Below are 16,280 nucleotides of genomic sequence, written 5' to 3' on the forward strand. Positions count from 1 at the left end.
CATAACATGCACTAAAATACTAAATTTAGAATATAATATTTAGAACATTCTCATTACTAAAACAATTTAATCAAATATTATAATAAAGATGTGTTTAAATTGGTTCAATTAGTTAGAGACAAGTGACGTCAACCTCAACAATGGGCAGCAGGGGGCGTGAGAGTACCGCGGTACGCCACGAGAGTTTCGCAATACGTATCGTGGTTGGTGTATCGCGATATTTCGGTTCGGTTTTAATATTGTTACACCCCTATTAAAGATATTGGCCTAATTTAGACATCAGATCGATAACGCTAATCTTAAAAATAGCAATTTTCGGCAGATAATGATATGGCCACCGTTATATCGTGCATCCCTATTTTTTTTTTTCTCAAAAACAAAACTCTACTGAGAAAGAAGTGTCATCACAATTATTCAGCGTTTTAACCCCCTAATACTTAATGTGTCACCTGACAAACATGATGCGTCACCACGGAAACATTAATGGTGAATGTTCTAAAAAACTCCCGGGCAAGATAGAATATTTTAAACTCACCAGTAAAAGGGTAAAAATAAATAAATAATCAACAGTTAAATCGATTATTACAGTAATCGTTAGTTGCAGCTTCGCTTGGGCAGTATCCAAATTTTGAAACTGTCAAACCTCCTCCATATTTTACCCCGGCATCCGGTATCACTGTGCATAATAAACAAAAAAAAAAATATGACGTAAGTCTCAAACAGCGTCACCAAACTGTTCTCTTGTGCCTAAACCATTCAGAAACTGAATACTTTTATGCAACCTTAGGTTCGCGGTCACCTGTTTGTCTTATTTGTATTCTTCTGCTCGGGATACTCCTCTCATTCGCATACAGACACACACACACACACACACACACACACACACACACACACACACACACACAGAGCGAGAGAGAGAGCCATGTGTCGGACAACACCTCTCTCTCTCTCTCTCTCTTCTCTCACTCTCTTCTCTCTCTTCTCTCACTTATTCTCACACACACATAGAGAGAAAGCATTGCTCGCTCACTTTCAAATAACACCAGAGTTACTGACCGCTTCCACGATTTATTCAGAAATTTACTCCCGCACAGCAAGAAATCTGGTCGGCTCCCACGGTACTGCAGCGTGAACGCAGAGAGCTGTAATCGAGCCATAAAAATTACGCCCGATGGGGCCCGAGCCCGACAGGTACATTTTGATTGACAGCTTTTTAAAAGCCGAACCCGTTTACAGGCCGACATTATACAAATGTGCTCATGCACGCAGCTCTTTTACCTTTTTACAAGAATGAGTCATTTATATGTTTTTACATAATTTATTCGTAACAAACATAGACTCTATGACACTTGGAAGTCAAAACAAAGAAATAAAATAAGTCCTCTTTAACATTGTAACATCTCAGCACTCTAAATAGGCCTGGGCACATACACTTAGCCTTTAAATTGGCTACCACACCAATGAAAATAAGTCTTGCTTAACAAATAAAATTAAAATAAATTCTAAATGATGACGGGTATTTTGGCAATAACGAAATTAAGATAAAGGCTGTGCAAAATTTGTTTCGCCCCTTCTCTTCACAATCTGGCCTTAAGGTGACGCTGAAGCTGAATATTAAAAGAATAATGCCACCATTAGCCTGTATACTCTGTCTACATTATGGTTTTATGGTTTAATTAATATTCATTTATAATTTTAAAAACCCTTTACTCACCAAGATTAGGCTATGTGTTTTTGTGGAGGAACATTATTGAATCCACTGGCTTTAGCGCAGTCTTGCGCTCAGAATGACAGCAGTATCAATGTAGAGAGTCACCGTCTTTTTACCTGTCAGCTTGCGGTTAAGCACTCTACCGTAATGCAGGAATAAATTTTAATGCAGGGATTTGGATTTTTTTCGAGACTCGCCGGGTTCAGGCAAAGATCTTCAGCTCTAATTCAGACCTCTAGTTCATATTTACCACATCTCCCTTCTCGTTCAGTCGAAACTGGAAATACTGCCAATATGCAGGTCACTTTGGAGCGCGACTCGTTACCTCACCTCTCTCCCTCTCTCTTTCCCCCTCTCTCTCACATCCACACTGTCCAGTGATGACATACGTTTTTTTAGGCATAAAAAAGGATATTTCATATTTTATGATGGTATAACGGTATTGAAACTGACACGTTGCTATTTTTAGATCTCGCGGTATACCATAATACCGTAATACAGCCCAAGTCTAGTTGCAGCCCTACTCGACACCAACTTGAAGATCTGATTGACCAGGGGCCTTTTTCAGTAAGAAGGTTTTTAAAGAACTCAGAGTTTAAACTTGAACTCAGAGTTTTTAATCTCTTGGTAAAGCAACTCGAGAGTTTTCGGTTTTAGAATAGCTAATCTGAGTTAGGTCAATCAACTTTGAGTAGACCAACTTATAGTTAAGAGTACACACTGTGACTATAAAAAGGCATTACCAATGGAGCGCAGAGACATCTTAAAAAAGAGATCACCATTTCTTTCTCCAGCTGAACTTGATGTTATCATGTTATAACAAATATGTGTATATTTAAAAAGAAGCAACCATCAATGAAACGGAGACAGCCTGGGAAAACAGCTGCTCAAGTTAATGCGTAATTTTACATTTAAGTATAATAAAATAAGTAATGTAATGTGACATATTTAAAAAAAAAATCCAAACTTTTATACGTTTATCAGTTTTAATAGATTTAACAGTGCACCTACGTGTCTGCTTTTTTATTAAACAAGTGATAGAGGTTGATACAACATTTAGAAGGTAAGCAGTACTAAAAACAATTTTTAGAAAGAATAATAATCCCATTAATCTAGTAACAGTAGCTACATGTTGAAGGTCAGTGAATTTAAGCTAATTATTTATTAAAAAAGGAAAAGCCATTCTCGTACAGGACTTTGTTCTGTGTGTGACTAAAATGTTGTCAATATCTATGCTTTCATCCAAATATATTACATAAATTTATGTGCAAAACTGGAATATTGCATAAAAGATGCGAATAAAGCAACGTTTCCATCCTACGAGTCAAAGAGAACAAAATCGTCACTTCCTGATTAACTGGCGCCAAATATCAACAGTAAAAACAGTTTTTTTTCTGTGGTAGAAGAAGCTGAATCAATTATTTCTTTATTTAATAAATGTACTTGCCCCTCAGAAGACAATGCTGACACACAATGAACACGTGGGGGCATTTGAAGCCATGAGACGCGGAGACTCTTGACACGCTCCAGACACTCGGAAGTAGTTATATACACTAATACTGAATCAGTTAAGACATTTTAGAATGACTAAAACAACATTTAAGTTTGACTAACGTTTGACGAGTCTCAATAAGATGACGAAAAGTAAGCAGTTTTACCTTCATATTCGCTACTAAGTGTACAATCACACTATTGCGTATGTATTAAACATAACTGATAGTTTAAATAAAATGTTTTATTTAATTCAAGTAGCCCACTTTCTAGGGTTCAAAATGTATACAGATTTGACATTTTCCCCTCATACTTCTGTCGGAATGGGTACGAAGCTGGCATTGAGTTTAATTTGAAATGGTGTTGAAAAGATATAAAGTTTTAGTTATCATATGCATACCCTATTAATGTGACGATATATATTGCAGCCCTAGTAGGAACTGGTTCATGCAATTTTTTAAATTGTCTCTACAGGTTTCCTGTATAATGGGAGCTATCAAGACTCAGACCCCACAGCCCAGAGTCTTCTCCAGAGGGGTAAGTTAAAATGAATACTCACCAAGATGTTACTGCTTTTTACTTAAACTTGCATACTTCACATAAGTAACTATATGGCTGACACATAAAATGAATCAGTGGTATTAATGTAGTATTTTTAAAGCTAATATAATATTATAAGTTATTTCTGGACTCTTACCTAAGCAACACCCTGTTATTATTTTTACAAATAGCATGGTAATTGTTGTGTATTCTTTCAAGTCAATTAGATTTTTTTACTGTGACAATACAGTTTTTTTTGTAAAGAGTCTAATTTTGCAAATCCCTTATGTTGATAAGCTGAGTCTAACCATTTTTGTCCATTTAGCTGATCTCCAAGTCTGACAGGAAAACTTTTAGCTTAGGTTAGCATGGATCATTGAATCCATCCGTGTGTGTGTGTGTGTGTGTGTGTGTGTGTGTGTGTGTGTGTGTGTGTGTGTGTGTGTGTGTGTGTGTGTGTGTGTGTGTGTGTGTGTGTGTGTGTGTGTGTGTGTGTGTGTGTGTGTGTGTGTGTGTGTGTGTGTGTGTGTGTGTATAAGTATAGGGGTCTAAAAATTGAGAGGGGCTAGTTTAACTGTGTGTATATGAATGTGTATGTATGTATGTATGTGTGTGTGTATATATGTATGTATATATACCATGATCTTTGTGAAAGGTTACACCCCTTATATATATATATATATATATATATATATATATATATATATATATATATATATATATATATATATATATATATATATATAAATATATATATATATATAAATATATATAAATATATATATATATATATATATATATATATATATATATATATATATATATATATATATATATATATATATAAATATATATATATATATATAAATATATATAAATATATATATATATATATATATATATATATATATATATATATATATATATATATATATATATATAAATATATAAATATATATATATATATATATATATATATAAATATATAAATATATAAAATATATATATATATATATATATATATATATATATATATATATATATATAAATATATAAATATATATATATAAATATATATATATAAATATAAATATATATAAATATAAATATATATATATAAATATATATATATATATAAATATATATATATATATATATATATATATATATATATATATATATATATATATATATATATATATATATATATATATATATATATATATATTAGGGGTGTAGCCTTTCACAAAGATCATGGTTCGATTTGATACAACACAGTGGTGTCACGGTTCGGTATGTTTTCGATACAGCAAAAAAAGAAAAAAGCCAGAGGATTTCTCTGATTTAAATTTTTTTATGTATTAGAACTAACATCATTAAAGTATTATCTCGTTTTTTTCTTTTACTTTAAACAGTGATTGAGGTATACTTCTGAGGTTTCTGCTTAGCAGCAAATAAAACAAATCTTTCTTCATACTCAACACCAAAAAGCTTTCTATAAAAAATAAATGTAATATTGTAGTAGTTAAACAAATAAAAAGAAAAAATTTAGTTTATATTTAGAAATCGGTTTCAATCTATTTTTAAGTATTGTTTTTATTTTCAGAAAGATGAGTGTCCTTTTCTTCAGACAGCAAAGACCTGCCTGATTTGACTGTCACCTGCGATTTCAGTGGATCTGACAGTAGAAATTATCAGACTGAAATGGGCTTATGAAGGAATAACATAACGGGGCTCAATTACATTTAATATTTTGTTTAAACCCGAAATTTCCACTACCGATTAAGGTCTCTCATATCCACAGCTATAAATGTACCGATCGCCTCTGTGATTTGTTTTGAACAAAAGCCATTAGAATCAACAGCAAATCAGCCAGCAGAGTATTAATAATGTACTTTTATTGATAATTTTTGTAAATTGTATGACTTATACCTGTTAAGTTTCATGCCATTCCACTATAATGCAGTTAAGTATTAACGTATGTTTGTGTGTGCTTGTGCGTGCGTGTGTGTGGGGGAAACTGTATTTCTAATGGCGGACACGTGAACACTGTAAATTCTAACATGTTCAGTTTACTTAAAAAAAGTTTGGAAACCGATTGCCTTATTTTTGTAATATAAACTTACAAGGAAATCTTAAGTTAAGTTTAATTATTGCCTTGAAGTAAGAAAGCTAAAACTTATAAAGTAAACTAACTGTTAAAAATCAAGTAAGTTTAATAGAAAATTCTAGTTAACATACTTGTCATTATTTAGTAACCTTACTTAGGGTTTTATAGTAAGATTACTTTATTAACTCTATTTAACTAATACTGTTCTACCATGTTCAGTTAACATCTTGAATGCTAGTAGTCTCAACATTGCTTTAATCCAACATTTTAAGTAATGTCAACTAAAGAAACTACGTGCAATCGGTTTCCACATTTTCTTCAATTAAACTGAACATAAAATATGTAGTTCAACTTACAAGTAATGACATTATACAGGTCTTAAATGTAAACATTTTATTTGACAAAAATAGCAGAATTTCACAATACACTTGTGATATTTTAGTATCACAATACACTTGTACACAATACAGTTTTGTAAAAACCTGTTGTAAAGTGCTGTAATATACTGTAAATAGCAATACAGACAAAAAATATAATAAACATGTTCAACCCTAAAACACAAGTTTTCTAAAATGTTTAAAAATCTATCAAAAAAACTTTAAATACTTGACACTTGGAAAAAAGATTATTGTATTTAAACATGAATTTAAACGTGAATTAGTGTAATTAAACATGCCATTGCACCAGCGCTCTAAACATGGCAGCATATAGACACTCACAGAGGAACAGATATTTAGCTTTAAAGCTGATTTGTTAGACTGTGTAGTTTAGATTGTCCTACAGAAAATATCACATTAGTGTGGTCAAAAGTATTGAGTTTGGCATCAATCAATACTGAAATATTAAAAATATCCATTACTCACCAGCATTTGAGTGCTACTGAGCTCGTTCTTAAACACCATTAATTGGCCACTGTTCACATGCTCAACAGAAATGACTTTGATTGGCTGTGACTGTCATAGGTTTACCATTTTTCACTGAGTCCAAACAAAGTTACACAGACACTGAAGCGTTTCAAAGCCATGTCGATCAGCTGATCTGTTTAGAAGCGAACATATGAGCTACCTGCTGATGGATCGACTGATCGACAGTGCTTTAAAATTATCCAGTGTCTTTGTATCTTTGCACTTGGTGAACAGTGGTGAAGAGTGGTAAAAACAATGACCTTCATAACCAATCAGTTATGTCTGCTGAGCATGTGAACACAATGGCCGATCAGTTCTTGCAAAGTTAGTGGGAAATGGATGGACTTTTTTTTTTATTTCAGTACTGATTGGTACCAAACTCAATACTTTTGACAACCCTATAAATCACAATACACTTTTTTGGTAAAAAAAAAAAAAAAAAGTGTTTTAAACACCAAAATGCTGCAGTCCTAAATGTAACACTGCAAACAGCAACATGTTAAAAAGCAACACTTTGTAATTAAACATGCCATTATACCTGAACCTTTAAACATAAAGCACAGCAGTATATAGGCACTCGCAGATAAAAACACATTAAGCTCACCCTCCCAGCAAAAGCAACACACGTTGAACAAATTCAAAAGCATTGCTCAAAGTCTTTGGGTAGTCCGAATTCAGTGTGTAAATCAAAGCAAAAAAAGAGACATACTGCATGTGGCAAAGTCCATAACCACTTTTCCTTCCAGTATAAAGGCCCACATTGCATCCATAATGCGGTTCTTTAGACATCTTCACACATGACAGGCAGCAGGCCTACATCTTCTGCACTGAAGTCCGACTCTACAATTACATCCTATGAATAGAGAAAGAAAAATAAGTAAAGTTTGATATTCTAAATGGCACTAATAAAGCCTGTAGTGGCCAAGAGACCAAAAGCAGAGGTGAAAAAAATTACAATTCCTTGTGCTTAATTTGGTAACACTTCAGTAGGGACCAATTACCCTATTAACTAGTTGCTTATTAGCATGACTATTTGTGTGTTCATACATTTTACATTCAAATGCTTCTTATAAGAAGGCCTTGCTATGGTGCTCCTTCTCCAATGTAGACCAACACGATGGATTTGCCTGTACTGCTTCTACTAGGCTTGTCATGATAGTGGAATTTGGTACCAACCCATATAGAAATTTTAAAAACATCCATTTCCTGCTAACATTTGAGCATTGTTGAGTGTCATTTCTGTTAAGCATGTGAACAGAATGGCAAAACAGTGCTGTTTAAAAATGTGCTCAACAGTGCTTAAAATGTTAGCAGGAAATTTGCTGCTTAAAATTGCAGCAGAGATTGGTACCAAATTCCAGTATCTTGACAACCCTAGCTCCTACTCCTACATATACCAAATGATGTTTGCTCCAACCTTAAAACATAACACTATTCTAAAGGAACAATCAATTTTTGAAATTAAAGAAACACTGTAATGTAATAACAAACTGCAATAAAAGTACTTTTAAAACATTTTCAAGAAATTAAATGCAAATGTGTGAGAGACCATAATCAATATAAATATTTTGTGGGGAAAGCTTAATAAATTGGGAACCAATTCATGAATGCATTTGGTTTTGCTAGATTAAAGCAGTCAGTCAAGTTTGCATTATTTAGCACACTGATTTCCAATTTATTAATAACTATTTATTTTAGACAAAATTGATGTTTTAATATGGCTTTTGGAGCAAGGGTGCAGCCATCTACGATCCCACAGCAGGTGACTTCACAGGGTTGGTTATAATACGGAGCATCTTTTGACTTTGTGGCTTTTAACACTATCTTTTTACATCTTAATCCAGCAGGTTCTTTCAACGGAAATTATATTTCTCTCAACATATTACATAGCTATTACACTTATTAAGAATTTTTTTTTTCAAGCTAATCTTCCTCCTTTTCAAAACAAGTGTGTTTAAAAATTAAAGAAATGCATTCATTACTTCACTGGCCTATGAAGCTAACTGACCCTATGATGGCACAAGCTGCTGTATTAGCAACATGGCAATGCTCTTGCTCCAAAGGCCATAATATAACATCCCTCTTACTTTCAAATACTTACATTAAATGCATTTGTTTTATTTTTATAAAATTAAAAATTTATATTAATAAGTGAAGTAAACTGGAATGACTGCTTCATTTCCAGTCTAAGAAAGCAGAAACAATAATATACTACTTACAAAACACATCCTGAAAATTTCTTTAGACTCATCCCTCTAAAGGACTGAAAGACCCCGTAGAACTGCTGTGCGGACAAGCATTACATCAGATGACTGTGAAAAAGTAAAGACAGGTAGACATGCATTATAGCCCAATGTAAACATCAAATGCAATTTATTGCAATCAAATGCAAATTATGATTCAAAGATGATATCACAAAAATACCTTTGAATAAACATGTTGCAAAATCTCTTCTAGTTTTCTTCTGCAATTTTCTCCTGCTTTTTTTTTTTTTAATTTCAATTAAACGAGCAGTGTGTGTCCAATGCAGCGTAGAACTTGCATCTCACATTTCTTCCTGATATTCGATTGAATTCTGCAAAGATCCAATCAAAAACATTAATAGTCATTATTAACATTCAAAAACACAAATTCACAAAATCACACAAAGTTTTGAAAAGAAAACAAACCTTCTGCAGCACTTGTATCAGCTGGTGTTTCCTCTATGACTTCCTTCTGGATGTCACTGTTGTGCACAAAAACGTAAAGTGTTATTGACATGGCTAAGCGAAATTCTAAAACAAAAAACAGAAATCAGAAACACATGCAATGATACAATGCAATGCCATTGAGCAACAGATGTTACACTTTAACATGACATAATTAAATGCTCTTGAATAATAAAAGCTGCCAAATACTCCTGGCGCCTGTCATCAAAAGCATGAGCTATATTTGTCTCAATTGAAGTCTTTAAAAGGACACTGAACTTTCTGACAAGGATTGCACAGTTTACCAGTACTATGGTAGTATCGTGATACTATGGCTCCAAGATACTGCCGGTCCCACTGTAGTTTGTAAATGGTAATATTGTCATTAACAGTCTGCCTACAATACAAAATGCTGCATGTGAAAAAGTTACTAAAATGCTGACACGATTTAGCAACAATAAATCATTGTATTTTAATAGTCTATGGAGCCTTCTAAGGTTGTAAAACTGTAGAATTTGCGCTTTTTATAGTAGCCTATTGCATATTTTCTGATGGTTCATTTCAAATCGGAATTCATTTTTTTTTGTTCCTGTCAATATGATATAATACGTACAACAACCGTGACAATCTATTAAAAAGAATGACTCATGAAGTGAAATTTTGAATTACTTTGGATTCTTATCCTATAATAAGTGTGAAAAAAGATGAAAAACCCAAAATAGCAACAGGAAACAATTTTGACCACCTCATATAGCCTAGGTTTGTTGGAAAAAATGCTCTTTTCTTTATGTATCTTTATTTTAATGTATTTTTTGCTGGGATGAATACATTTTAGGTGAAGAAATGTGCAAATACTTTTTTCAACAATAAGGGAATTATTTAAATTAGGCCAAGTAGGCATATAATAACATACACAATATAGTATTTCTGACATTTTTCTTTATTTCATGGATTTAAGTTATGAATTACAGTATTGCAATACTACTTGGTATCACCATACTTCAGCTGGTATAGTATTGTAACATAAATTAATGGTATCACAACAACCCTATTTCTAACTAGTACTCAGATGATTATTCAAATGAACAAAATATTCTGACTATTCTTGATCATGCAGTTTTTTGCTGAGAACTTTGTTAAATGTACTTTTAATGCATTAAACGATTTAAAAGTGCCCTGACACTCAGTATGGAGACAAGGTAAGGTTACTGGAACAATTCATGAATATGTTCTATGTCTTGTGCGGTAGTGTTTAAAAAGTTTTTCTTTGATGTGTAAGTGCAAAACTTACATTTCCACTGCATATCAGCTCACAAACTGGTAGTCTGAAATAAAAAATAAATAAAGGGTATAATGATATTACAAACCAAATATGCCACTCACAATACTCTAAGGGTGTGCTACATTTCAAACAACACTGTAATTGTTCAAATTTATTTGCCCTAAATTGTCAAAATTGAAACCTTCTTTAAAAGTGCAAACTAACAGGTTTGGCAAAGCCTGTTTCTTTGCAAAAAGTTTGCTTATAACAAAAGTTTGTTGATGCCTTTGTGTGATATTGAGCAAACAAAGCGATGTATCTGTGCTTGGTTGTACAAGTTATACCACTTTATCACTAACGTAACGTTAACGTTAGTTATCCATCACACATATTCAGTCGCGTCTGGTCAGATTTATTTGTCATTACAGCAATACAAAACACTCAATAACATAACAGCAACACTGGAATAATCCTTCAAAACGGCATAAAGTACAGACAAATAGCATATAAAACAAATAATGAGTTAATTAAATCTCTCTCGCATTTTCATAAGTTTAACCTTAAGTTTCATAGGGATTGTTAGCATAAGCACTCTTTAGCATCATGTGTAAATATGTATCTGCCTCATACAGTGACACAAATCAATCGCATTGAAATCCTAAATTACTTACGACACTCACGGGTCCATTTTGAGCTGAAACTGCTTTATAATGTTCTAAAAGTCCCGGCGGGTTAAAACTGCTGCTGCCCCGGCCATCATGGAGAAAAAAAAAAGACTGGTCTGGTCATGAGCCGCTCGCCGACGCCGGACCGAACCACAGCTGATCTCCTCACCTGCTTCCTGCCGGTTACCTCTTAAAAGTTAATCTTAAAAAAAAAACACGCATATTTTCGTCACAACAAGCGCCACGAAAGTTCAGCGATAACTACTGTATTTGTAATGTGGCCAAATAGGTTTCGTTTTCTTTTTTTAAAATGAAGACCTACAGCTGTGTGTTAACGTTAACTTACATCTATTTGAATGGATCATTGCGCGCGCTCTTGCTCTCTCAGTGCATGATCATTTAAAATGGGGCGGCCCGCTCTTTTAGAGCATAACGCCAACATTACAAATTACTACCAACTTTACAAATTATTAATAGTTATTAAAAAGGACTAACTTAAGCAGCTGAAAATAGCTTATCTAGTAAAGTAGACAGTATTGCAAATAAGTGCAGTTGTCAAAACGTTTAGTCACAAAATCATAGGCTATTAATTCGTTAACAAAACAGCAAACAATTTCACAAAGTGCAGGAAATAAACAGATTACTGATACTATACAAATATAATCAAAGTAGTAATTAAAATGAAAAGTTTACCTTGATTTACAGCAGTACATCTTCTCAATATGAAATCCTGTCCTTCGATGGTGGTGCTGGGTGGCGGTTGGTTGTGACTCAGGATGGGGGATGGGAAATCACCACCCAGTACGCATGCGTAACAGCATGGCTTAGCCATTATAAGCAATTTTACTCAAATTACATTAGTTATGGGAACTTTTTACCTTACTATGTCAGCAACACTAATGCATTTCTAGTGTCTAATGCGAATCGTTTGGATTGTAATGCGTACCGAATCAAAAGTCTAGTACCAAACGGTTCAATACAAATATGTGGATCGTTACCACCTTTATATATATATATATATATATATATATATATATATATATATATATATATATATATATATATATATATATATATATATTAGTGCTGTCAATCGATTAAAAAAATTAATTAATCGCACTTTTAAAAAAAGATTAATCACGATTAATTTAACTCTCATTTAAAAGACTGAAACTTGTCATTTTTTCTATTCAAATCTAAAATAATGTAAACGCAAGACAAATACTATTTAAATTCAAAGTATAATTCATTATTAGAATTTTTGTAACACAGATTTCTTCATGTAAACAACATACACACAATAGACCATCAAGATCCTGGCTTGACAGCCATATTCATTACAGAAATAAAAACACAGGCATGTTAATGCCATTTGAATTTCAAAACGATCAATGGCAATAAAGAAAACATTGATTTCCATGTTGGATTCTAAGTGGACTGCAAAAAAAAAGAGCCAAAATACAGGTATTACAGATATTGAAAATTATAATAATAATAATAATTAAGTATTGAATACAAACAACTGTACTCATTGCAGGGCTGGACTGGGACAAAAAAAAAAAATCGGCCCTGGCATTTTGGGCCAGAGCGGCCCACTACATCAATCAAAATGCTCCCCATCTGTGCATTCCCGTGAATATGTTTACCAACTCCCAATCTATAAAAGCACAAAAGCCATATATAGGAAATAACAAAAGTTGAGAAATTAAAAACTTATTTTTATTTATTTATTATTATAATAAAATTATAATCCACACTGGAAATGCATGTACCTGCGTGTTTTGAGGGAGCCAAATAAATAATGAACATGACAAAAACTGCCTGTTGATGCGCACAGTTAATTTTGATTAATAAAATAATAAAAGCAATGTATCAGAGACCCTAAAAAAAATTTTTTTTTAACTCAATGAAACATCAAACGTAGCTGAAAGATTTTACATTGTCAATCAAATGAACTTAAACAATTAAAAAATGCAACAAATATTTGTTTGGTCACGAACTACAAAACTAAATGTAAAAAAAAAAGTTGCTTAAGTTGCACACTAGTTTGGTCATGTATAAGTATCATTATAACCATATTGTATAAATATTGTCACTATAAGCCTACGTCATGCTGACGATCAAAAACATGTGTTTGTCTTCTGATTAAAAAAGTATATTAATATGGACAAATAGGTAACTAGATAGACATGAATGTATTGATCTGTGCCCCCCTGCATGCTGCAGAGTGCAGACGCTAAAGGCAAAAAAGCCTGCTCTCCGGTCTCCGCTTCTGCTATCCCGCGCGTAAGAAATCCCGGCGTGACTCAACTATTTTGACAAATACACACCTACGTTACACAGAGCCCAACATGAAAGTTTGTGATAGGGTCAGCCCAATGTCAATAAAGAAAAGAACCAATGGGCTGCAGATTATGTCACATAGCCGCTTTGTCCAGAAAAGAAACATCTTATTTTCAGAACGTGACCACTTACAGGAGCGTGAAGGCTCGTCAATCACTTAGGGAGAAAAACATGACAGTCTGCTAAGTGTTTTATGGGCCGATCAGATCATAAGAAGATGATCAGCCTGGCCCTAAAAGTATGTCGACCCAGCAGGAAACTGCCCGGTCTGCCCTTGGCCACAACAGGAACAAAAAACCTCCCAAAAAACCCAACTGCGTTAATTGGGTTTTATATTTATATTAGGGCTGTGCAATTAACTGAAAATCCGGTTTCCATTTCTAGTTTTGGCTTCTAATGATTATGTAAAACCATTAATTGAGATATATGATTATTCCATAATATACCGCCCTCTTTCCAGTTGTACACATTTGTTGCTCTGCAAAGCTCAGTTCCATGTGAAAATGACTAAAAGCATGTACTGTGATGTAACTTTTAAAGCATCATTCATATTTTTAATAGCATGAACGAGTACGTGTGTGTGCGTGCGTGCGTGTGCATGCGCGTGTGTATATATAAGGGGCTTGTGACTCGTGCGCTATGTGTGTGTATGTGTGTGTGTGTGTGTGTGTGTATATGTGTGTATATATGTGTATGTATGTGTGTGTGTGTGTGTGTGTGTGTGTATATATATATATATATATATATATATATATATATATATATATATATATATATATATATATATATATATATATATATATATATATATATATATATATATATATATATATATATATAGGGATGCACCGATATGGATTTTTTGGCCGATACCGATAAATCTTGTGGCACAGATTCATCCTATTTGGCGTTTTAGATTCTTTTGAACATGAAGCTGCTGCTTGTCAATCAGACAACGCTTCTGCTCTTGTTCTTGCTGTCAATTGCGGGGGAAATGATCGATGAAAAGTTTATGATAAACCGCTGAGTTTTACTCAACTGTAGAGGCAGAGTTGCCATCAGAGTCAGATTTTCATACAAAACCTGCATTTTGCTGACTTTATGGCTAACAGAGCTGAATATAAAGACAGAATGAGCGGCTGGTCGAGAACTTCTATGACTGGATTCACCTCTCCCCCGTGCCACAGTATGTGTGTGCGCGCGATGACAGCCCGCGCGCTTGTCATAATCAATATGAATATTCCGATAAAACTGAATACATCTTACATCAACAACATGACAAGCAACGCGTTGATAATAACAAATAATCAGATTACAAACAACTGTTATTTTTCCACGTGTTGTAAAATGTGCGGGTCCAGCTGCAGTTTGGGTGTGTGTGTGAAGCAAGAGGGAGTGGGAGAGGAGCGATTTTTGGGCAATGAGATAACTGACTAAAAGAGAAGGCAATTTACCACGAAACTAATATTATTCGGCCCTGGAGTAATAAGATCCCCTGCTATCTCTACACAACAAAGAGACAGAGCAGGAAAGGTTTACACATGTAATATTTTCCCTGAGGCGATTTAAAGCAAAATACACAATGACACTCAATCAAACACATGTACAATGATAAGGAACATGGTTACTTACTGACTTATTAGCGCACAGCAATACCACATGAAGAAATGACAGACTTTGAAGGAATAAACAGTGTGGGAGAGATCATTATAGTTCAGTGGGCAAGTCTGAACAAGTTCCGCCCATGCGTGCGCGGCACGCAGGTCTGTACAATTACGTAATTTATCTGCTTAAAGATATCGGCCGAATTTAGGCATCGGATCGATAACGATAATCCTAAAAATAGCATTTATCGGCCAATACCGATATGGCCACCGATATATCGTGCATCCCTAATATATATAGATATAGAACTGGACGATATGGCAAAAAAAAAATATCACGATAATTTTTTCATATCAGTCGATATCGATATTTATCTCGATAAATGTAAAATCTTTATATCTATCAAATATATAAGATTTTCAGCATGCCAATGGCTTTGTGGAGCTGATTTAACACATTTAGTGAAATGTTTTAGCTGTCTGACAACATAAATAATAAAATAATAAACAAAAGAACAATCTTTATTCAGCATTTACTGTTCAAGTTTTCAACAACCAAAGACATTACCTACAAGTTATTGAATATTATTGTTCAACATCAGAAAAAAACCCCGGTTTGGAACCATGCGAGTTAAAGGTCACATAATTTTTCAGTTTTGGATGAACTCTCCTTTTAATAGTGAGTATGGTGAATTTAGAGTGAAATATACTTTAATGTATTTATCTATTAATTGTTGATAACGCTTTTATTGATAGACCTTATCGATGACTGATTAAGTATGGACATGTAAAGGTTTAGTTATGCTTTGCGCTGTGAGACGCATCCACGCATGACATCATCAAGTGTGTGCAGTTTACCTATGCTGTCACCCTCTTGACATTCCATATTGCGGGATGCATAAACCCTTGTTATGCGCATATCTCCGATATATCCTCGCGTGTTTTAACCAAATTTGTCTGACA

At 33.6% G+C, this 16,280-nt stretch overlaps 1 protein-coding gene and 1 long non-coding RNA gene across 7 annotated transcripts in view; one reads left to right on the forward strand and one right to left on the reverse strand.

The window, feature by feature from the left end:
• The window catches only part of idh3a (isocitrate dehydrogenase (NAD(+)) 3 catalytic subunit alpha), a 65,932-nt gene that overhangs the window by 11,882 nt on the left and 37,770 nt on the right, over positions 1–16,280 (forward strand). For all 4 annotated transcript variants that reach the window (XR_012399803.1, XR_012399804.1, XR_012399802.1 and 1 more), the window contains 1 exon segment: positions 3,677–3,739. Coding sequence is in view for 1 of the 4 variants with exons in the window: in NM_200951.2 (NP_957245.2) it covers positions 3,677–3,739 (63 nt within the window). In the remaining 3 variants the exon portion in view is untranslated.
• On the reverse strand, positions 7,214–12,109 carry LOC141380970 (uncharacterized). Of its 3 annotated transcripts, none has more exons than XR_012400423.1 (7): positions 12,064–12,109; positions 11,386–11,572; positions 10,736–10,769; positions 9,427–9,482; positions 9,182–9,332; positions 8,977–9,069; positions 7,214–7,610 (listed from the first exon to the last, which is right to left on the reverse strand). It is a non-coding gene; the product is annotated as an uncharacterized lncRNA (long non-coding RNA). The 3 variants fall into 3 exon arrangements; XR_012400422.1 differs by having other exon boundaries at positions 11,377–11,572; XR_012400421.1 differs by lacking the exon at positions 11,386–11,572.

The sequence above is a fragment of the Danio rerio genome, chromosome 25 (genome assembly GCF_049306965.1).
Source record: "Danio rerio strain Tuebingen ecotype United States chromosome 25, GRCz12tu, whole genome shotgun sequence".
NCBI classification, from domain to species: Eukaryota; Metazoa; Chordata; class Actinopteri; order Cypriniformes; family Danionidae; genus Danio; species Danio rerio.